General features: G+C 39.2%; 2 protein-coding genes across 6 annotated transcripts; both read left to right on the top strand.

Annotated features, from left to right (window-relative positions):
• Nucleotides 1–5,963: 5,963 nt before the first annotated feature.
• On the top strand, nucleotides 5,964–14,594 carry LOC107821808 (uncharacterized). 5 transcript variants are annotated; one of them, XR_012701535.1, is made up of 4 exons: nucleotides 5,964–6,259; nucleotides 6,619–8,325; nucleotides 8,477–8,524; nucleotides 14,458–14,594. XR_012701535.1 is itself a non-coding variant. In XM_016648266.2 (2 exons), exon 2 carries the CDS (start codon nucleotides 6,645–6,647, stop codon nucleotides 8,025–8,027), a length of 1,383 nt encoding a protein of 460 aa, XP_016503752.1. In that variant the 5' UTR covers nucleotides 5,964–6,259; nucleotides 6,619–6,644; the 3' UTR covers nucleotides 8,028–8,469. The 5 variants fall into 5 exon arrangements, 1 of the variants encoding a protein (XP_016503752.1); XR_012701536.1 differs by lacking the exon at nucleotides 14,458–14,594 and adding an exon at nucleotides 14,083–14,216; XR_012701537.1 differs by lacking the exon at nucleotides 14,458–14,594 and adding an exon at nucleotides 14,001–14,137.
• Nucleotides 12,971–14,838, top strand: LOC142172169 (LEAF RUST 10 DISEASE-RESISTANCE LOCUS RECEPTOR-LIKE PROTEIN KINASE-like 1.4). Its single transcript, XM_075235953.1, has 2 exons — nucleotides 12,971–13,004; nucleotides 13,958–14,838. The coding sequence occupies exons 1-2, from the start codon at nucleotides 12,971–12,973 to the stop codon at nucleotides 14,836–14,838; spliced, it is 915 nt and encodes a 304-aa protein (XP_075092054.1).
• The last annotated feature ends 8,984 nt before the right edge of the window (nucleotides 14,839–23,822 follow it).

Raw genomic sequence — 23,822 nt, 5'->3', positions numbered from 1 at the left:
ATGCGTTCGCATAGTGGGTGTCGTGCGTTCGCATAGTGGGTGTCATGTTCGCGTAGTAAGTGGGAAACGAAGCATCGCGCTCACGATCGATTGAATGTGTTTGCGTAGAAGGCATTGAGGTAGAGGCACTGTGTGCTTCGCGAATGCGAGGGGTATGTCGCGTTCGCAAAGGAGGAATTTGGACGGGAACAATTTTGTGCTTCGCGAACGCGAGACACTGACCGCGTTCGCGAAGAAGAAAAGCCTGGGCAAGGAGTTTAAGTTCTGATTTTCCATTTTTACCGATTTGGACTCAGGAAGAGGCGAGTTTTGGGAGATTTTCAAGGAAAATAATGGGGTAAGTGTTCTTAACTCAATATTGGTCAAATTACCCGAATCCATGGTTGTTTTTAACATTTAATTGATGAATTAAGTTGGAAATATTGTGAAAAACCCTCTTGGTTTAATTTGAAGATTTGAGAGTCGAATTAATGTCGGATTTGAGTAAAATTTATATGGTTGGACTCGTGGTTGAATGGGCGTTCATATTTTATAACTTTTGTCGGATTCCGAGACATGGGCCCCACGGGCAATATTTGAGTGTAATTTCGGATTTTGTGAAAAACTTAGTATTTTGATATGGGGTAAATTCATATAACTTGTATTGATTGAATCAAATTAATTGTGACTAGATTCGAGCCGTTCGGAAGTTAATTTGTGTAGAATGAGATTTCTGGAGCATTGTTTAGCTTGCTCGGCATTGGATTCATTTTGTTCGAGGTAAGTTACTCTTCTAATCTTGGAGCTGAGGGTATTAACCCTGAATATACGTATTATGTGAATTGTTTGGAGGTGACGCACATGCTAGGTGACGGACAAACAGGCCCCCGTCCTCACTCAGTCATCAATCTCTTCAATCTCACTCACGGGCTCACAATGTCATAATCTAGCCCGACAACAATGATATGATATATCAATAAATAACAATTGAGACTGAGATATGATAGGCAATGAAATGAATATGACTGAGTATAAATTTTTAATTTAAAATAAATAATTCACAGAAATATGGCCTCTGTGGGTCCCAAAATTACTGGCACATAGCCTCAACATGATTTTTAATATGATTCTCACTCCAAAAGTACATGCTATAACATTCCCAATTTGTCAATTTTCGATGAAACATTATGTTTTTCAATTCCTTTAGCTTTTGAACCTTCTAACCATCTTTGTACTTGTTGTTCATGATCTTTAATATTTGTAACCTCCGAGGTAACATGATTAACTTACTTTGTAAATTTTTCAAATATGATTTTATTTCTGAGCTTACATCAATTGACTTACGACGTACTCGTACGTACGAAAACATGGGTTGTAACAAAAAAGGACATAGTTGAGTATGTGGCTAGGTGTCTAAATTGTCAGCAAGTTAAATATGAGCACCAGAGGCTCGCAGATGCGGCTCCGCTCCTGCGGCTCACTCGTCGCATCTGCGACCACTGACTCCCCGGCCTAAAAGCGCACCTGCGATCCAAGCCTCCCTTCTGCGAGGACGCACCTGCGGACTCCCCACCGCAGGTGCGAAAACACCAGAACTAGCAAAAATAAAAAATTCCTCTAAGTCCAAGCTTTCACCCGTTAAGCATATGAAATACACCGAGGCCCTCGGGACCTCAACCAAATATACCAACCAATCCCAAAACACCATACGAACTTAGTTGAGCCTTCAAACCACGTCTAACAACACCAAAATCATGAATTAAGCACATATTCAAAGCCTAAGAATTTAAAATTTTCCAAGTTCTACAAACGACGCCGAAACACGTTAAATCTAGTCCGAATGACCTCAAAATTTACACACATGTCACAAATGACACTATGAACCTACAATCACTTTCGGAATTCCATTCCGAGCTCGATATCAAAATTTTCACTATCGGCCGAAATTGGCGAAAAACTAACTTCCGCCAATTCAAGCCTAAATCTACTACAGACCCCCAAAACACATTCCGGATGCGCTCCTAACCCCAAAATCACTCAACGGAGTCGACTGAATTCCATTTCGGATCCGTCTTCACACATTTTCAATTACGGTCCAAACTCTAAGGCTTAAACTCATAACTAGGGACTAAGTGTCCCAAAACTCTCTGAATTCCATAACCAATCACTCCGACAAGTCCCAAAAGCAGAAACAAATATAGGGAAAACAAATATTAGGGGATGAGGGCTCTAATTCTCAAAATGACCGGTCGGGTCGTTACGGGATAAATTGTGTTTTTGAAAACTAGAATGTTGGTTCAACTTAGAAAGAACTAAACTGCACGAACTTATACGTTAAACATATCGCATCAATAATATGTGTTATGTGTATTGTCAAGTTGACTTGAAAAAGCTATCGACCTGAAAAAGTTGCACGAACTTGTACCGTAAATAATGATTAGCATGCGAACCACGCATTAATAATATGCATTATGTGTATTGTCATGTCTACCTGAAAAAGTTGTTAACCTGAAAAAGCTGCATCGACTTGTACCGTAAAGAATCATTAGCACGCGAAAACATAACGCATCAATGATATGCGTTATGTGTATTGTCACGTCGACCTGAAAAAACTGCACAGACTTGTACCGTAAAGAATTGTTTTGCACGTGAAACATAACGCATCAACAATATGCGTTGTGTAACCTAAAATCACTCATAGCTGCCTATAAACACCTCCCCCCCCCCCCCGCGCGCACATTTTGCATTATTATTTGCAGCTTAACCAAACGAATAAAACAACTTTCCATAAAATTTTCAAGTTCGAGCATTACGACATGTCTGGACGCAATGACGTACCAAGGTATTACTGTAGCAAACATGCGATTTTGAATCTATGCTGGTCAAACTGAAATCCAGGTTGCAGACGTTGGATGTGTAAACAAGTTCTAAGTTATTATTATTAAAAGTTATGTTGGTTAATATATTATTTATAACATACTAATTAATAGTCTTTTGTTGTCCTTCCCACCTCCTAGAAAGTGGTAGAAACGATGAAGGAGGTGCATCTGGAGCTATCGGTGGGAGAGGTGGTTGGATCTGCATGAATCGCTCTCAGGCCCGAAACTAATATAGATGTGGACGTAAAATTTAAGTTATTTTGTATTATATATGTTATAATCATGAAAAGAATCGATAATGTTATCACTTACAGCAGTGGAATAAAACGGTGACATCTCTCACGGTGCCCATGGACGATTGGCACAACTTCCTATAAAGGTAGACCAGAATAGCTCCACCCCACCTGTAAGTAGGTAACTCATCTAGCCTCTCTACTTGATACGGAAATCGCAAGTTAACTGGTTTTCCCAAAGTGTTCGGGAACAAAATACCACCAAACATCATCAATAGTCACAACCTCGTATGCCGCTCGATAGCCTCTACCAGGGAGTCATAATCAATCTCCACGTGTAGCGCCACTAGATGGTGCATAACTGGCGACAACTGCAATCGGCTAGCACCACTCATAGCAATCGACTCCGCATGCTGGAAACTGGTGAGCCTATGCAACATATGTAGCTAGTCCTTTCTCGTATAATCCCTAAGAGCCTGCGGGCAGCTAACATCCATACCATGAACGGGCAACCCGAATAGAACCTCCACATCCTCTAGCTAGATGGTAGCCTCGCTGATAAGTAGATGAAATGTATGAGTCTTAGGTCGCCACCGCTCTATTATATCCGTGATCAAGAGCCAGCCGAAATTTAACCGGCCGATCTCGATAATCCGGTAAAACTCCATCCGCTCAAGGCGTGTAACTGTACGGGGATGAAGTGGGTGATCCCTAATGAACTCCCAGAGATCGTTTATATGTCTGGGGTGGAAGGTCTGGGACAACAAGTGTCCATCCCAAATGTGTGAAGACCTATGGACACCCTGGAGCAACAGTAGCTCTCGAACAACATGTCCAAGATGCACATGGGAGAGATCCATGCCGATGTTTGTAAATTGAATAATATGAATTAATGTATTTTTCTCGTTAATCGTTTAACATCTTTAAATATATTGATATTTTTTATATTAATATTTAATCGATAAATTTTCTATATTATTACTTAGGTTGATAAATAAAATAATTATTTATATGTTAGTTTCTTAGATTTTTTGACTAAAATTCAACAGAGTTTTGTTTGAACTGTAATTTTTTTCTCCAGATATTTTTGGGTTATAAGAAAATTAAATATTTAATTTTATTAATTAATCACGATATATTTAATAATTATTCATATAAAAAAAATACTAAAAGCTTAGTACTAAATAATATTCAATTTATTTCATTCCTAACGATTTGTTTGTTAACTTTTATATTTTACACAAAAATCCAGCAACGTCTCTTTTGTACTGTCAACTAATTATTTTATGATTCATATCTAATATTTGATTGATATCTAATAATACATTTTTGACAAGAGGGGTTGCTCTGATGGTAAGCAACCTCCACTTCCAACCAAGAGGTTGTGAGTTCGAGTCACCCCAAGAGTAAGGTGGGGAGTTCTTGGAGGGAAGGATGCCGAGGGTCTATTGGAAACAACCTCTCTATCTCATGGTAGGGGTAAGGTCTGCGTACACACTACCCTCCCCAGACCCCACTAGTGGATTATACTGGGTTGTTGTTGTTGTTGTTGTATCTAATAATACATTTAATAAATACTTAATAATTGATTAACATTTGATCGATAATTAAGTACTCTAACCAGGTTAGTTAATGAGGGCACATAGTTTTTATTTTACACTAAAGAATCCTAAAGAGCACTAAAGTTACACTAGTCTAAATGGCCATAAACAACATCAACTAACATAAATTAAAAATTATTATCAGTTTTTCTAGGCTAAACTACATTGCATAACAAGAAAAGGCACAACATAACATTAAAGGGTATTAAACAACAATAAAGTCACATATTATTATATGTACAATACTAAAGTCACATATAACACTAATTATTCAACAAAATAATAATATACAATTTTCATAATTTTTTGCACATAAATAAACTAATTAGGGTAAAAAACAAAAAAATAAATATATCAAAAGACAATCACAATAAGCATATAACACAGTAAAAATAACTACTTAGTCAATTATATACATGAGTTAACTACAAAAGTGATTCGGAATACCTTTTTTAGAGTTTTTTTGAATTGAGAAATAATGAAGATTTAACCACCGAAACGAGCAATAAAAGAGCTCCACTACACGACAACGCCTTGGATCTGGTGTTAGCTCCGTAAAATAATAAGGGGACACGATTTTGGGGGACGGGTGAGCTCTAATGGAGCTCTAAGCTTTAAAAATGGGGGGGGGAGGGGGGGGCTTTTTGGCTTCTGTTCCGAAGAAGAAGGCTGACCGTTTTAAATACAGGTATAGCGTATATATTTGATGCACTATACCTATTTGTCTTTTCAACTTCAAGTATAACGTATCTAATATATGCGCTACATTTGTACTTTGACCGCCTTTTGAAAATCAGGTATAACATATGTATTTCATGCGCTATACCTTAACGACACGTTAGCGCATGTAATTCATGCGTTATACATAAAATGATCACCAATTATTTTTTCACCTATTTTTATACTTTGAGTCCAAAAAAAAATAACAATTTGATTGCCTCAATTATATTACGTGAATACTTTTTATTTTTTTAATTTTAACCTTCACCTTTTAGGAACTTTGAAACAAAATTTTTGGAGGATAACACTTTTATCATTTAGTTTTTTTATGGTATAACTAATTCTTATAAATAAAAGCTCACCAAACATAAATTAAATAACTTCACATATCCCCTAATTATTTTCTCTTTCCATGAACAAGTAACGAGCCCTTAAATTATAAAAATATTTACAAATTTGATCCAAAGTTAGTATTTCCATGTAAAACTAACGGTGCAAAAAAATAATGCGCATAGCAACATAGCCATCGCCCATCCTCCCGTCGATGACATGCTCATTCCCAAATCTGGAAATACTAACTGTGGACCAAACTTGTTCACTTTTTGATACTTTAAGGATGTAATTGACCTTTAGGCATACTTTAGGATGCTTTCTGTTAAAACTCGTCGAAAGTCTTTTGAAATTTTCAGGTGGTGTTGCTACCGGCAGTAATTGATGTTCAGAAACTGCAAAGAGAGTTGTTTGAAATTTCTTCTCATTTCTTGCTCGATAGCCATCTGGTTAAGGCTATTGATTATTTTTGACCCATTTTTTCTGCTCCATTGAAACAGAGTTCATTGTATTTAAGGTATTTATTCTTTCCAGTTATGGGTTATTCTTGTGTGCCAATAGGTGATTTTGTGTTTAGAATTTTGTATTTTCATATGCATTGATCATTTTATGCATTTTATATGTTCTCATCAGAATAAATAATTTAGAATAACGGATTTCAAACAGCGATTTCATATTTGCACTGTGTCATTTCAGCTTGAATAGAAAGAATGCTTATTGTAAAGGAAGATGCTATTCTTTTGTACTTTATAAAAGCGTTCGATATCTGCGAAGTATTTGTCTGATACTTTTTAGGTCAAAAATATACTTACTATTCTTCAAAAAATTCTTAATTTTTCTCGAAAAATGCTTTCTTTTGTTCGAAAAATGCTTCAGATATCAGGTTTAAACTGTTGGATTAGATGTGGAGCATCAAAGATAAATTATCAACAAGGTTAATGAATGTTTGCGTGGCATCTCTTTGTAAAGCCAAACAATTGGAGAAAGCTGAAGCTGTTATAGTTGATGGCATAAGAATTGGAGTACAACCAGATGTTGTCACTTACAACACATTGATTGCTGCATATTGCCGCTTTGTTGGCATAGATGCTGGTTATTCCGTTCTTCATAGGATGAAGGAGGCTGGAATTAACCCTAATGTTATTACATATAACTCTTTGATTGCTGGAGCTACAAGATATTGCCTGTTATCTCCATGTCTCGATCTGTTTGATGAAATGCTTGAGATGAGTATTCTTCCTGATATTTGGAGTTACAACACATTAATGCATTGCTTCTTTAAAGTGGGAAAGCCAGATGAAGCGTACAGGGTTTTTCAAGATATTCTTTTAAAAGATATTTCTGTTCATCCTGCAACATTCAATATTCTAATTAACGGTCTTTGTATGAATGGATATACGGAGAATGCCCTAATGTTATTTAGGAGCTTAAAGCGTCATGGATTTATCCCTCAGTTAGTAACTTACAACATTCTTATTCATGGGTTGTGCAAGTCAAGACGAGGAAAAGCTGCAAGAGAGTTCCTCACCGAATTGGTCGAATGGGGTCATATCCCGAATGCCATCACTTATACGACAATAATGAAATGTTGCTTCAGATGTAAACAATTTGAAGAAGGCCTTAAAATTTTTGTGGAGATGAGAAGGAAAGGATATACGTATGATGCCTTTGCTTACTGTACAGTCGCAAGTATGTTACTTAAAACTGGGAGGATAACTGAGGCCCGCGAGTACCTGGGCTATATTATTACAAGTGGCTTTAGCCTTGATACTGTGTCTTTTAATACCATTGTTAATCTATATTGTAAGGAAGGTCAGCTGGATAATGCTTATAGGTTGTTATACGAGGCAGAAAAAGAAGGTTTGGAATCTGACAAGTACACCCATGCTATCTTGATTGATGGCTTGTGCAGGACTGGCAATTTCAAAGAGGCCCTGCAACATTTGAACGGTATGAGTATGATGGGTTTTGATTCTAACTTGGTCGCATGGAATTCTTTTATCAATGGGTTGTGTAAAGCTGGTCACTTTGATCATGCTTTGCAGATGTTTGAGTCAATGGATGTGAAGGATTCTGTTACTTACTCTACCATAGTGCACGGTCTTTGCAAAGCTGGGAGGTTTCGTGCTGCATCTAAGTTACTACTATCGTGTATTAGAGGTGGCATGAGAATTCTTAAATCAGACAAACGATTTGTTGTTGATGGTCTTCGTAGTTCTGGACTTTCGCAGGAAGCAAGGAAGGTCCAGTCTAAAATTCGATTGGCTAAGATACTGCATTATTAATAAGGAATGGTGATCAACTCTGTCACTGAAGTTTTAACTTTATTTGATTGGCTAAGGTTCTGCATTATAATGATTTGTGGAAGCTGAAAAACCTTAGAATTTAAAGTGGCTTTAAAGTTTAAACATCTGCATCTTGTGCTGGCAAGAGCCAAGAATTCATCTTCCAAATTGGAATTTCCCATATCTCCCGCCAAAGCTTGTGAATTTGTGATTCGAAATTGTCAGTATGGGAAGCTGAACTGAAAAACACCTCCATTCTATTCCCTCAAATTTTTCTACGTTGGCTTTAGTACCGCAGGTTTTGTTCCTAAATTCAACTTGAGATGTTGTTCTATTTTCTCCGTCCAATTTCACTAATAAACCCTTATACTAAGTTAGGGTTATCAAGACTACTTTTTTTCTTTTCAGTTTTACTGTTTTTTTTCTAATTTTTTGAAATTTGGTTTCAGATAGAGACGCTCTATGTGAAGCTCTACAGCAAATATACGAAGATCAAGGTTTTTGGGTTTTTCCTTAACCATTTCTGTTTATTTTTATTGCTGCTGAGTGAAAAAAGTTAGTGTCTTTCCTGTTTACTATTATTGATTTGCGAGACCTTAAAATTTCAGTTGATGAATCTTTAGTTCATGGTCTAAAACATTGCTTGTTCTAGTTCTACAGATTGCATGGCCATGTTGATAGGTGGTCTATCCATGTTTAGAGGGTTCTTTCTAATCTCATCCTATTGCATGAGTAGATACTAGAGGCATTTGATTCAATGGATACACCTAATAAAACACATTATGCAATTACTTGCTGTTAGTTTACAGCATGTATATAGTGTAGTATTGTCCCACATTGGTAGAAGAGTAGTATGTCCTTATATAGTATAGCTATAAATAAGGACCTCTTGTATTGTATTGTTCATCTAATATCAATAACATATTTTCTCCCGTGCCTTCTCACATGGTATCAGAGCAATTGTGAGAGACTTATCGCTGTGCATAAATTCCAGCGATTCCGGGAAAGAGAAATCGTTGTGCATAAATTCCAGCGATTCCGGGAAAGAGAAATCAGTACTTTTTTAAGGTTGTTTTCTATCTGCTTCATTTCTGTCAGTGTTGTGCAAAATCCAACACTACCACAAGAGTCGTCACTGTCCGGCGACCAAACCCCAGTGAAAAACTCCGGCAGCAGCCTCCTCACGCGCCTCCACGCGCCACCAGAAGCTCACGCGCGTGACTCACGCGCCGGCGCATACGACCACTTCCGGCCATTTTTTGAAAATCTTCCTTCAGAACAGTTGGGTCGCCTGGTAATTCCAATCCTACCCCTACTGTTTTCATTTCATTCCGACAACTTTGAGTTTTTTTCCGGCAGCTACAGTACTATTCCGACAGCTACAGTAGATTCCGGCAGCTACAGTATTTCAGTTTTCTGTTTCTGTGTTTCCGTACACTGTTTCAGTGGATTACAATTGATTCTTTCTCCTATTTGGTAATAATTTGCAACAATGTCTTTGGGATTTGATGCTTTTGGGTCTAGAAACATGAGTTCTGGAAGCTCTAGTGCTATTATTACCTCGGAACCTTTAATGGGAGGTTCAAACTACTTAGCTTGGGCTTCATCTGTCGAGTTATGGTGTAGAGGTCAAGGTGTTCAAGATCATCTAATCAAACAGTCTAGCGATGGAGATGAAAAGGCAATAGCACTTTGGGCAAAAATCGATGCTCAGTTATGTAGCATCTTGTGGCGATCTATTGATTCCAAGTTGATGCCCTTGTTTCGTCCATTCCAGACATGTTATTTGGTTTGGGCAAAGGCACGCACCTTATACACTAATGACATATCTCGCTTCTATGATGTGATATCACGGATGACAAACTTAAAGAAGCAGGAATTGAATATGTCTACTTACTTGGGTCAAGTACAGGCAGTCATGGAGGAATTTGAGAAGTTGATACCAGTTTCTGCTAGTGTGAAAAAACAACAAGAGCAACGACAGAAGATGTTTCTCGTTCTTACCCTCGCTGGACTTCCTAATGATCTTGATTCAGTACGCGACCAGATTTTGGCTAGTCCGTCTGTCCCGACAGTTGATGAATTATTCTCTCGATTACTCCACCTTGCTGCAGCACCAAGTCCACCAGTGATCTCATCACAGATACTTGATTCCTCTGTTCTTGCATCCCAGACAATGGATGTTCAGACATCTCAAACTATGGAGCATAGACGAGGAGGAGGTCGTTTTGGAAGATCTAGACCCAAGTGTTCTTATTGTCACAAACTTGGACACACTCGTGGAAATGTGTTATTCCTTACATGGTCGTCCACCCAAAAATGCTTACATTGCTCAGACCGAGACTCCAGGTAACCAAGGATTTTCTTTATCTAAAGAAGAATATAATGAGCTCCTTCAGTATCGAGCAAGTAAGCAGACATCTCCACAAGTAGTCTCAGTTGCTCAGACTGATACTTTTGTTACTGGTAATTCTTTTGCTTGTGTTTCCCAGTCTAGCACTCTTGGCCCATGGGTCATGGACTCCGGCGCTTCTGATCACATCTCTGGTAATATATCACTTTTGTCAAATATTGTATATTCACAGTCTCTTCCCAATGTTACTTTAGCCAATGGATGTCAAACTAAGGCAAAAGGAGTTGGACAAGCTAATCCCTTGTCTTCTATCACCCTAGATTCCGTTCTTTATGTCCCTGGCTGTCCTTTTAGTCTTGCATCTGTTAGTCGTTTGACTCGTGCCCTCCATTGTGGTATATACTTTATTGACGATTCTTTTATTATGCAGGACCGCAGTACGGGACAGACAATTGGTACAGGACGTGAATCAGAAGGCCTTTACTACCTTAACTCACTCAGTCCTTCCACAACATGTCTAATTACAGATTCTCCAAATCTAATCCACAGACGTTTAGGACATCCGAGTTTATCCAAACTTCAGAAGATGATGCCTAGTTTATCTAGTTTGTCTACATTAGATTGTGAGTCGTGTCAACTTGGGAAACATACCCGAGTCTCCTTTTCGCGTAGTGTTGAGAGTCATGCAGAGTCTGTCTTCTCCTTAGTTCATTCTGATATATGGGGTCCTAGTAGAGTCAATTTATCCTTGGGATTTTGTTATTTTGTCAGTTTCATTGATGATTATTCAAGATGTACTTGGCTTTTCTTAATGAAAGATCGTTCTGAGTTATTTTCTATATTCCAGAGTTTCTGTGCTGAAATCAAAAACCAATTTGGTGTTTCTATTCGCATTTTTCGCAGTGATAATGCCTTAGAATATTTATCTTCTCAATTTCAGCAGTTTATGACTTCTCAAGGAATTATTCATCAGACATTTTGTCCTTATACCCCTCAGCAAAATGGGGTTGCTGAGAGAAAGAATAGGCACCTTATTGAGACTGCTCGCACACTTCTAATTGAATCTCGTGTTCCGTTGCGTTTTTGGGGTGATGCAGTTCTCACAGCTTGTTATTTGATTAATCGGATGCCTTCATCTCCCATCAAGAATCAGATTCCGCATTCAGTATTATTTTCCCAGTCACCCTTATACTCTCTTCCACCTCGTGTTTTTGGGAGCACGTGTTTTGTTCATAACTTAGTCCCTGGGAAAGATAAGTTAGCTCCTCGTGCTTTCAAGTGTGTCTTCCTTGGTTATTCTGGTGTTTAGAAGGGATATCGTTGTTATTCTCCAGATCTTCGTAGGTACCTTATGTCAGCTGACGTCACATTTTTTGAGTCTAAACCTTTCTTTACCTCTGCTGACCACCATGATATATCTGAGGTCTTACCTATACCGACCTTTGAGGAGTTTACTATAGCTCCTCCTCCACCTTCGACCACAGAGGTTTCATCCATACCAACCGTTGAGGAGTCTAGTGTTGTTCCCCCTAGTTCCCCAGCCACAGGAACACCACTCTTGACTTATCATCGTCGTTTGCGTCTTCCATCAGGCCCAATTGGTTCTCGTCCTGCACCTGACCCTGCTCCTGCTGCGGACCCTGCTCCTAGTACACCGATTGCACTTCGGAAAGTTATACGGACCACACTTAACCTTAATCCTCATTATGTCGGTTTGAGCTATCATCGTCTGTCATCTCCCCATTATGCTTTTATATCTTCTTTGTCCTCGGTTTCCATCCCTAAGTCTATAGGTGAAGCGTTGTCTCATCCAGGATGGCGACAGGCTATAAGTGACGAGATTTTTGCTTTACATACAAGTGGTACTTGGGAACTTGTTCCTCTTCCTTCAGGTAAATCTACTGTTGGTTGTCATTGGGTTTATGCAGTCAAAGTTGGTCCCGATGGACAGATTGATCGACTTAAGGCCCGTCTTGTTGCCAAAGGATATACTCAGATATTTGGGCTCGATTACAGTGATACCTTCTCTCCCGTGGCTAAAGTGGCTTCAGTCCGCCTTTTTCTATCCATGGCTGCGGTTCGTCATTGGCCCCTCTATCAGCTGGACATTAAAAATGCCTTTCTTCACGGTGATCTTGAGGATGAGGTTTATATGGAGCAACCACCTGGTTTTGTTGCTCAGGGGGAGTCTCGTGGCCTTGTATGTCGCTTGCGTCGGTCACTTTATGGTCTAAAGCAGTCTTCTCGAGCCTGGTTTGGTAAGTTCAGCACGGTTATCCAGGAGTTTGGCATGATTCGTAGTGAAGCTGATCACTCTGTGTTTTATCGGCACTCTGCTTCAAGTCTCTGTATTTATCTGGTAGTCTATGTTGATGATATTGTTATTACTGGCAATGATCAGGATGGTATTACCAATCTGAAGCAGCATCTCTTCCAGCACTTCCAAACTAAGGATCTAGGCAGATTGAAGTACTTTCTAGGTATTGAGGTTGCCCAGTCTAGCTCAGGTATTATTATTTCTCAAAGAAAATATGCTTTAGACATTCTTGAGGAGACGGGGATGATAGGTTGCAGACCTGTTGACACTCCGATGGATCCGAATTCTAAACTTATGCCAGGACAGGGTGAGCCGCTTAGCGATCCTGCAAGCTATAGGCGGCTGGTTGGAAAATTAAATTATCTCACAGTGACTAGACCCGACATTTCTTATCCTGTAAGTGTTGTAAGTCAGTTTATGAATTTTCCCTGTGATAGTCATTGGGATGCAGTTGTCCACATTATTCGATATATAAAATCGGCTCCAGGCAAGGGTTACTCTTTGAGGATCGAGGTCATGAGCAGATCATTGGATACTCAGATGCTGATTGGGCAGGATCACCTTCTGATAGACGTTCTACGTCTGGATATTGTGTTTTAGTAGGAGAAAATTTGGTGTCCTGGAAGAGCAAGAAACAGAATGTAGTTGCTCGGTCTAGTGCAGAAGCAGAATATCGAGCAATGGCTATGGCAACATGTGAGCTAGTCTGGACCAAACAATTGCTCAAGGAGTTGAAATTTGGTGAAATCAGTCGGATGGAACTTGTGTGCGATAATCAAGCTGCCCTTCATATTGCATCAAATCCAGTGTTCCATGAGAGAACTAAACATATTGAGATTGATTGTCATTTCGTCAGAGAAAAGATACTTTCAGGAGAAATTGCTACAAAGTTTGTGAGGTCGAATGATCAACTTGCAGATATTTTCACCAAGTCTCTCACTGGTCCTCGTATTGGTTATATATGTAACAAGCTCGGTACATATGATTTGTATGCACCTGCTTGAGGGGAGTGTTAGTTTACAGCATGTATATAGTGTAGTATTGTCCCACATTGGTAGAAGAGTAGTATGTCCTTGTATAGTATAGCTATAAATAAGGACCTCTTGTATTGTATTGTTCATCTAATATCAATAACATATTTTCTCCCGTGCCTTCTCACACTTGCTAACACAAAAGTGAACTAGGAACAAAGTGTAAGGCAATGTGATTTACTAAAATTGTTATGATTAGTTTGTAGATTTCCATGGTATGTTTTTTCAGGTATCCCTAGGTCTTCTTCTGACAGTGTGCTTCTTCCTTATAGTTTGTGCTTTTCAGATCTATTATTTTGCCATACCTCCATTCATCTCACCACAGTTTTGTGCTTGTATGGGAACAATTTCAAGCATGTAGAGCAGTTCATGAATGAAGTTGTGATTTTAACTAAGCTCCGCCACCAGCACCTCGTGACATTATACGGGTGCACATCAAAACGAAGCCGAGATTTACTGCTTGTTTATGAGTACATATCAAACGTGACAGTGGCAGATCATCTGCATGGAAATCGGGCCAAATCTGGTTTACTCTCTTGGCCTGTCCGAATGAACATAGCCATTGAGACTGCTGATGCTCAGGCTTATCTCCACTCCTCAATTATAATACACCGTGATGTCAAAACCAACAACATTCTATTAGACAATGATTTCCATGTGAAAGTTTTTGATTTTGGGCTATCAAGATTGTTCCCAAATAATGTCACACATGTCTCTACTGCTCCACAGGGTACACCAGGCTACGTTGATTCTGAGTACTACCAATGTTACCAGCTGACCAAAAAGAGTGATGTCTATAGTTTTGGGGTGGTCTTGATAGAGCTGATCTCATCATTACAAGCTGTGGATACCAACAGGCACCACCATGATATTAATTTGGCTAATATGGCTGTCAACAAAATCCAAACTCATTCAGTACATGAATTAGTTGATCCAAGTCTTGGATTCATGACAAACAGCTCTGTGAGGAGGATGACTACATTAGTCGCTGAGTCAGCTTTCCGATGTCTGCAACAAGAAAGGGATATGAGACCTTCAATGCAAGAAGTGCTGAAGACTCTGAGAGGCATCCAGAATGGGGAGTCAATGCACACAAGGCTGAGGTCTTGACATTGTGGTAGATGATGTTGGGCTCCTAAAGGGCTCGGGTTCCCCTTCCTCACCATATTCCAGTGGATGAACTATCATTTTCAGGTAGGTCGATTTTATTGCCTAGATGAAGAAGCAATTACTATTTTGACACTAGTGATTAATGTCATGGTTCCGTTAGAATCTCCCGTCTTTGATGGACACTTAATTCCTTATTTTTGCTTTGATGTAGTTATCTTGGTATACTACGATATGGTCTCTGGGAGATTATCTACTGCTGTTCGCATAAGGAATGTAAATATTGAATGGAGCTGCCAACATTCTAGTATATATGCGCTGTAACTTTTATGCTGCCAGGGGGTGAAGTTTATGAAACACGTGGCTGGTAGTCTGGTACATCTATACCTGATTGCTTACCTTGCTATGCATTCCAGTAATTCGCTTTTTTAAGTTATAGCTATTACATTTTACTAATTCAAAGATTATATCTTGAAGGTAATTTTGTCTTTTTTCATGGAAAGTAGTCCGTTCGTTATTGAGCATGAAGTAAACCACTATCTTTAACCGTTGGAGCCCTGAATTCAACTGTTGTTTGTTACTATGAGATATCACATTGCAAGAACAAAATTTGATTTCCTGAGGACATAACCAACCTCATTAAGCTTGCAATGTCTCTTTTTCTCTTCCTTGTTCTCATGAATTCTGACCTACTTAGCTATATGTGGAATTTGAGCACCACCTCACTCCTTGGGGGCGCACTTCAAGAAATTCAGAGCACGTATCTTCTTTTTTTCTTGGCTAAAACGTTATTCCTCTGTAAATTCTACTGGGAGGCCATGTCAATTTCTTTGGTCCTGATTTGTGCAGTCCTGGCGGATGAAAACGAGAAGAGGATTTCCTAAAGTTAAAGTTACTTGTGTAATTTTCTTAGAAATCCTTGGCTTATCTAGGGTTCTTTTGACAAGTATGCAAAAAATTTCTATATGAAAGCTATATTTGAAGAACTCATAATTGCCACATCTTTAATTATATTTGCAGACAACAAGGAAAAATCAATTAGTTGAGGAGCGAAATGGCATCAATGGGGTGTGCACTCTTGAGAAAGGCTTGTCCAATTGAATAAAGATAATGAAAAGAGATACACCTGTGTACTTCACCTGTCTACTCTCTGACTGTGTAGCACATATTCTAGTTTATGTATTAAATGAGCTCTGGTTTTACTTTTCTGACCATTGGACAATATCCTTCAGCCTGCTTGCTGTAGAAGAAATGTTGACAATTCAGGTTTTTCCCAACTGTTAGTTATTGTTTTGAGTCTGCAATGTCTCTTCTCTTGAGGGGGAGTGTTAATTTACAGCATGTATATAGTGTAGTATTGTCCCACATTGGTAGAGGAGTAGTATGTCCTTGTATAGTATAGCTATAAATAAGGACCTCTTGTGTAGTATTATTCATTCATTCAATATATCAATAACATATTTTCTCCCGTGCCTTCTCACATGGTATCAGAGCAATTGTGAGAGACTTATCGCTGTGCATAAATTCCAGCGATTCCGGGAAAGAGAAATCAGTATTTTTTTAAGGTTGTTTTCTATCTGCTTCATTTCTTTCAGTGTTGTGCAAAATCCAACACTACCACAAGAGTCGTCACTGTCCGGCGACCAAACCCCAGTGAACAACTCCGGCAGAAGCAGCCTCACGCGCCTCCACGCGCCACCAGAAGCTCACGCGCTGGCACGTACGACCACTTCCGGCCATTTTTAGAAAATCTTCCTTCAGAACAGTTGGGTCGCCTGGTAATTCCGATCCTACCCCTACTGTTTTCATTTCATTCCGACAACTTTGAGTTTTTTCCGGTAGCTACAGTACTATTTCGACAGCTACAGTAGATTCCGGCAGCTACAGTATTTCAGTTTTCTGTTTCTGTGTTTCCGTACACTGTTTCAGTGGATTACAGTTGATTCTTTCTCCTATTTGGTAATAATTTGCAACAATGTCTTTGGGATTTGATGCTTTTGGGTCTAGAAACATGAGTTCTGGAAACTCTAGTGCTATTATTACCTCGGAACCTTTAATGGGAGGTTCAAACTACTTAGCTTGGGCTTCATCTGTCGAGTTATGGTGTAGAGGTCAAGGTGTTCAAGATCATCTAATCAAACAGTCTAGCGATGGAGATGAAAAGGCAATAGCACTTTGGGCAAAAATCGATGCTCAGTTATGTAGCATCTTGTGGCGATGTTATTTGGTTTGGGCAAAGGCACGCACCTTATACACTAATGACATATCTCGCTTCTATGATGTGATATCACGGATGACAAACTTAAAGAAGCAGGAATTGGATATGTCTACTTACTTGGGTCAAGTACAGGCAGTCATGGAGGAATTTGAGAAGTTGATGCCAGTTTCGGCTAGTGTGGAAAAACAACAAGAGCAGCGACAGAAGATGTTTCTCGTTCTTACCCTCGCTGGACTTCCTAATGATCTTGATTCAGTACGCGACCAGATTTTGGCTAGTCCGTCTGTCCCGACAGTTGATGAATTATTCTCTCGATTACTCCGCCTTGCTGCAGCACCAAGTCCACCAGTGAGCTCATCACAGATACTTGATTCCTCTGTTCTTGCATCCCAGGCAATGGATGTTCGGGCATCTCAAACTATGGAGCATAGACGAGGAGGAGGTCGTTTTGGAAGATCTAGACCCAAGTGTTCTTATTGTCACAAACTTGGACACACTCGTGAAATGTGTTATTCCTTACACGGTCGTCCACCCAAAAATGCTTACATTGCTCAGACCGAGACTCCAGGTAACCAAGGATTTTCTTTATCTAAAGAAGAATATAATGAGCTCCTTCAGTATCGAGCAAGTAAGCAGACATCTCCACAAGTAGCCTCAGTTGCTCAGACTGATACTTCTGTTTCTGGTAATTCTTTTGCTTGTGTTTCCCAGTCTAGCACTCTTGGCCCATGGGTCATGGACTCCGGCGCTTCTGATCACATCTCTGGTAATATATCACTTTTGTCAAATATTGTATATTCACAGTCTCTTCCCACTGTTACTTTAGCCAATGGATGTCAAACTAAGGCAAAAGGAGTTGGACAAGCTAATCCCTTGTCTTCTATCACCCTAGATTCCGTTCTTTATGTCCCTGGCTGTCCTTTTAGTCTTGCATCTGTTAGTCGTTTGACTCGTGCCCTCCATTGTGGTATATACTTTATTGACGATTCTTTTATTATGCAGGACCGCAGTACGGGACAGACAATTGGTACAGGACGTGAATCAGAAGGCCTTTACTACCTTAACTCACTCAGTCCTTCCACAACATGTCTAGTTACAGATTCTCCAGATCTAATCCACAGACGTTTAGGACATCCGAGTTTATCCAAACTTCAGAAGATGGTGCCTAGTTTATCTAGTTTGTCTACATTAGATTGTGAGTCGTGTCAACTTGGGAAACATACCCGAGCCTCCTTTTCGCGTAGTGTTGAGAGTCATGCAGAGTCTGTCTTCTCCTTAGTTCATTCTGATATATGGGGTCCTAGTAGAGTCAGCTCATCCTTGGGATTTCGTTACTTTGTCAGTTTCATTGATGATTATTCAAGATGTACTTGGCTTTTCTTAATGAAAGATCGTTCTGAGTTATTTTCTATATTCCAGAGTTTCTGTGCTGAAATCAAAAACCAATTTGGTGTTTCTATTCGCATTTTTCACAGTGATAATGCCTTAGAATATTTATCTTCTCAATTTCAGCAATTTATGACTTCTCAGGGAATTATTCATCAGACATCTTGTCCTTATACCCCTCAGCAAAATGGGGTTGCTGAGAGAAAGAATAGGCACCTTATTGAGACTACTCGCACACTTCTAATTGAATCTCGTGTTCCGTTGCGTTTTTGGGGCGATGCAGTTCTCACAGCTTGTTATTTGATTAATCGGATGCCTTCATCTCCCATCAAGAATCAGATTCCGCATTCAGTATTGTTTCCCCAGTCACCCTTATATTCTCTTCCACCTCGTGTTTTGGGAGCACGTGTTTTGTTCATAACTTAGCCCCTGGGAAAGATAAGTTAGCTCCCCGTGCTCTCAAGTGTGTCTTCCTTGGTTATTCTCGTGTTCAGAAGGGATATCGTTGTTATTCTCCAGATCTTCGTAGGTACCTTATGTCAGCTGACGTCACATTTTTTGAGTCTAAACCTTTCTTTACCTCTGCTGACCACCATGATATATCTGAGGTCTTACCTATACCGACCTTTGAGGAGTTTACTATAGCTCCTCCTCCACCTTCGATCACAGAGTTTTCATCCATACCAACCGTTGAGGAGTCTAGTGTTGTTCCCCCTAGTTCCCCGGCCACAGGAACACCACTCTTGACTTATCATCGTCGTTTGCGTCCTCCATCAGGCCCAACTGGTTCTCGTCCTGCACCTGACCCTGCTCCTGCTGCGGACCCTGCTCCTAGTACACCGATTGCACTTCGGAAAGGTATAAGGACCACACTTAACCCTAATCCTCATTATGTCGGTTTGAGCTATCATCGTCTGTCATCTCCCCATTATGCTTTTATATCTTCTTTGTCCTCAGTTTCCATCCCTACGTCTACAGGTGAAGCGTTGTCTCATCCAGGATGGCGCCAGGCTATGAGTGACGAGATGTCTGCTTTACATACAAGTGGTACTTGGGAGCTTGTTCCTCTTCCCTCAGGTAAATCTACTGTTGGTTGTCGTTGGGTTTATGCAGTCAAAGTTGGTCCCGATGGACAGATTGATCGACTTAAGGCCCGTCTTGTTGCTAAAGGATATACTCAAATATTTGGGCTCGATTACAGTGATACCTTCTCTCCCGTGGCTAAAGTGGCTTCAGTCCGCCTTTTTCTATCCATGGCTGCGGTTCGTCATTGGCCCCTCTATCAGCTGGACATTAAAAATGCCTTTCTTCATGGTGATCTTGAGGATGAGGTTTATATGGAGCAACCACCTGGTTTTGTTGCTCAGGGGGAGTCTCGTGGCCTTGTATGTCGCTTGCGTCGGTCACTTTATGGTCTAAAGCAGTCTCCTCGAGCCTGGTTTGGTAAGTTCAGCACGGTTATCCAGGAGTTTGGCATGATTCGTAGTGAAGCTGATCACTCTGTGTTTTATCGGCACTCTGCTTCAAGTCTCTGTATTTATCTGGTAGTCTATGTTGATGATATTGTTATTACTGGCAATGATCAGGATGGTATTACCAACCTGAAACAGCATCTCTTCCAGCACTTCCAAACTAAGGATCTAGGCAGATTGAAGTACTTTCTGGGTATTGAGGTTGCCCAGTCTAGCTCAGGTATTGTTATTTCTCAAAGAAAATATGCTTTAGACATTCTTGAGGAGACGGGGATGATAGGTTGCAGACCTGTTGACACTCCGATGGATCCGAATTCTAAACTTATGCCAGGACAGGGGGAGCCGCTTAGCGATCCTGCAAGCTATAGGCGGCTGGTTGGAAAATTAAATTATCTCACAGTGACTAGACCCGACATTTCCTATCCTGTGAGTGTGGTAAGTCAGTTTATGAATTCTCCCTGTGATAGTCATTGGGATGCAGTTGTCCGCATTATTCGATATATAAAATCGGCTCCAGGCAAAGGGTTACTCTTTGAGGATCGAGGTCATGAGCAGATCATTGGATACTCAGATGCTGATTGGGCAGGATCACCTTCTGATAGACGTTCTACGTCTGGATATTGTGTTTTAGTAGGAGGAAATTTGGTGTCCTGGAAGAGCAAGAAACAGAATGTAGTTGCTCGGTCTAGTGCAGAAGCAGAATATCGAGCAATGGCTATGGCAACATGTGAGCTAGTCTGGACCAAACAATTGCTCAAGGAGTTGAAATTTGGTGAAATCAGTCGGATGGAACTTGTTTGCGATAATCAAGCTGCCCTTCATATTGCATCAAATCCGGTGTTCCATGAGAGAACTAAACACATTGAGATTGATTGTCATTTCGTCAGAGAAAAGATACTTTCAGGAGAGATTGCTACAAAGTTTGTGAGGTCAAATGATCAACTTGCAGATATCTTCACCAAGTCTCTCACTGGTCCTCGTATTAGTTATATATGTAACAAGCTCGGTACATATGATTTGTATACACCGGCTTGAGGGGGAGTGTTAATTTACAGCATGTATATAGTGTAGTATTGTCCCACATTGGTAGAGGAGTAGTATGTCCTTGTATAGTATAGCTATAAATAAGGACCTTTTGTGTAGTATTATTCATTCATTCAATATATCAATAACATATTTTCTCCCGTGCCTTCTCACAACTATCATTTGGATGAGATATTTTAAGTGATGGTGCAACTGACATCTGTCCAGGCACGTGCATCTTCCAAGACCTTGTTCAATGGCTAGTTGGTATGAAATTTTCTACTGTTGTGGAAAATGAAGATAATGCATATCAGCATTTCATGAGTCAAGTGGTAATTTCTGGATGAATTCTGTAGTCACGGATCTTGATTATTTTTATTCCTTTAGAAGCCCCTTTGTCTTCCTTACCACTTCCATTTTCTACCTAAGCTGCAGATATGTGATAACCCTGCTGAGATCTTTCATATTTGTAGAGGCACTTGGTCAAGTTTCAATAGTCATAGAAAATTTGCCTTATAGATGACTTGAGTTTTATTTGGCATAAACACGTAGGTTTTTAAAAAAATTAAATATCTGACCTTTAATAATTAACTACTCCGTAGTATATCCATTTACTTGTTTTTTCTTCTCCTGCTTTGCTTTGATTTTCTTCTCTCAATAAACTGGATACTGATCTTAATTAGTCTTGATCCACAGGAGTTGAGAGATAATGTGAACAACCACCTCAATTAATAGAAGTTAGTCATTTGAAACTTAAAGAAGTGCTCCCTAAAATTCAGAAACCTAGATGACATACAAGAAGTTAATCTTGTTTCCGATGAACAAGTCACGATGAGCAACTACTATCATATGTTTCGTGTTGTGGATTACAGAACAATGTAAACTTGCCCCATTATATTTAGTTTGATGCATAGAGGAAGTCCTTTACGATCGGAATTGAGCTCTGTGGTGTTTTCTTTTTTCATCTGTTCAGCATGCCTAGTCAATCCAGATTCTGGATATAGTAATTTCTTCATTGGTAACAGTTGCCCGCTGATGGAACTTAAATTCTGAAGGTCATTCTTTTGGTTTGTGCAGGATTTTGTTTTAGTTTGACACGGATAAAGAATGCATCAAAAGAACCAGAATTGGTGTACCATGTCGTCACTGGGGATTTTTGAGAGAGTGGTGTTCATCCCAAATATGTGTGCTGAAGCTTAGACACTGACATTGAACCCCTCCTAGTATGTTTCCAGCTCAGAACTTGATTTGATTTCTTATATATGATATGTATGTTCTATCCTAACTTATCTTGGAAACTCTAATCAATAGAAAATCTGCTTTAGATATCAATATTTTGTTTTCTGCAAGTGAATTTAAAAGTTAAAGGTTAATGAGTGGTGTGGTGAATGGTGAATTGCAAAAGAATCAGATAGAAGAATGACATCAGCTATTGAGAAAATATAGGAAAAAGTATAGAAAAGGCAGGGTCCAGCGCCAAGGAAATGCCAAGTTATTTTTGGCAGAATACGGAAACAAGTCTCTTATAATAGTAGTTGCTCATCGTGACTTGTTTCTATGGCTTTAGGCATGGAAGGCGACTGATTGCTCTGCGCATTATTTATTGTGAAACATGGAGTGATTGTGGTGGTCCATTACTTTCCCATCATTCTTCTTTAAATCTTTCCCTTTCCCTTGCTCTCTCTCTCTCTTTTACTATCTCTTTGCAAATCTTTCTATATTCCCGTACCCTCGTCAAAATCTTTATACATAACATTATTTAGTCATGGTTAAGTGGTACTTATTTTATGTTAATTTATAAACCACTAAGGTTAAGTTAATTGATTTGACATAAATATCGAGTGCATATCTTTTATTCCCTTCTAAACTTAAAACATCAAAATTGGATACATTCAACATTCTCATGTTTGTTTTACTTTAGCGCTTATAGTTTTATAAAATAGTAGCAGGTCAAGTATTATAGGTGATTATATTCTTACCAAATAAAGAAATAGTTATAATTCAATTATGTATCATTCTCTTCATCACGTTCATTATAGTGAGTAGCTAAACATTATTCTCTTGATTATTCGGAGCTGTCGAGAGGACTAATTGCTATGGCTAGATACGTTGCGCGGTGTAGTTGTTTCTTTGCGTAGAAGATTGGCATTTTGCTAACCTTTTAACTTATTTCGATGATTCAATCATATCGGGCACTACTTCTTTACGTAATAAAAGTATGTTTCTTGGGTCTCTTTAAGGGAAAGACTTAGCCACCTCTTCCATCCGATTCCTTTTCAACTCCATACTAATAAACATTACGGAGGTGATAAATGTACTAAACAATGGGCATGTTGTTCTTGCTAATCTTATCTACTCTTGCGTCATTAATAAATCAGGAGAAGGACCTTCTACTTCGACATAATTTCAGACAAGAAAATGCAGTAGCTGATGCACTAGCTAAGGATGCCAAAAACCAAGAAAACAAGCAATATAAATTCGGAAGGACAAAACTGTTTGCTGAACCGCCATTTTTTGTGATGCAACAATTAACTACGGACAGGAGCGGGAATGCAACTCTTCAAAACAACTACCTACTATAGTTCGTAATATGCTTAGAACTCTAGGAAATCAAAATATTGTACGTGACACTCCAGTGAACAAGTAACACTACAGCTTGTAATATGTTAAACTCTTTTTAGTAAGTAATATATCCTGTTAGTGCTCAAAAAAAAAAAAAACTTTACCTTTTTTTTTTTTAAATTTTTTTTTTTTTAAAACCCCTCCCAAAACATTACGTTAGCAGCACAAAAACAAAAGGTATTTTAGGTACTGCTTTTTCATTTGACTGACTGTTTTAACTTTAACTTTTAACTTGATGACGCAAAAAATGGGAAAGAAAATGTCAA

The sequence above is a fragment of the Nicotiana tabacum genome, chromosome 17 (assembly GCF_000715075.1).
Source record: "Nicotiana tabacum cultivar K326 chromosome 17, ASM71507v2, whole genome shotgun sequence".
NCBI classification, from domain to species: domain Eukaryota; kingdom Viridiplantae; phylum Streptophyta; class Magnoliopsida; order Solanales; family Solanaceae; genus Nicotiana; species Nicotiana tabacum.
The sequence above is the reverse complement of the archived record's forward strand: the minus strand, read 5'-3'. Positions and strand labels throughout refer to the sequence as shown.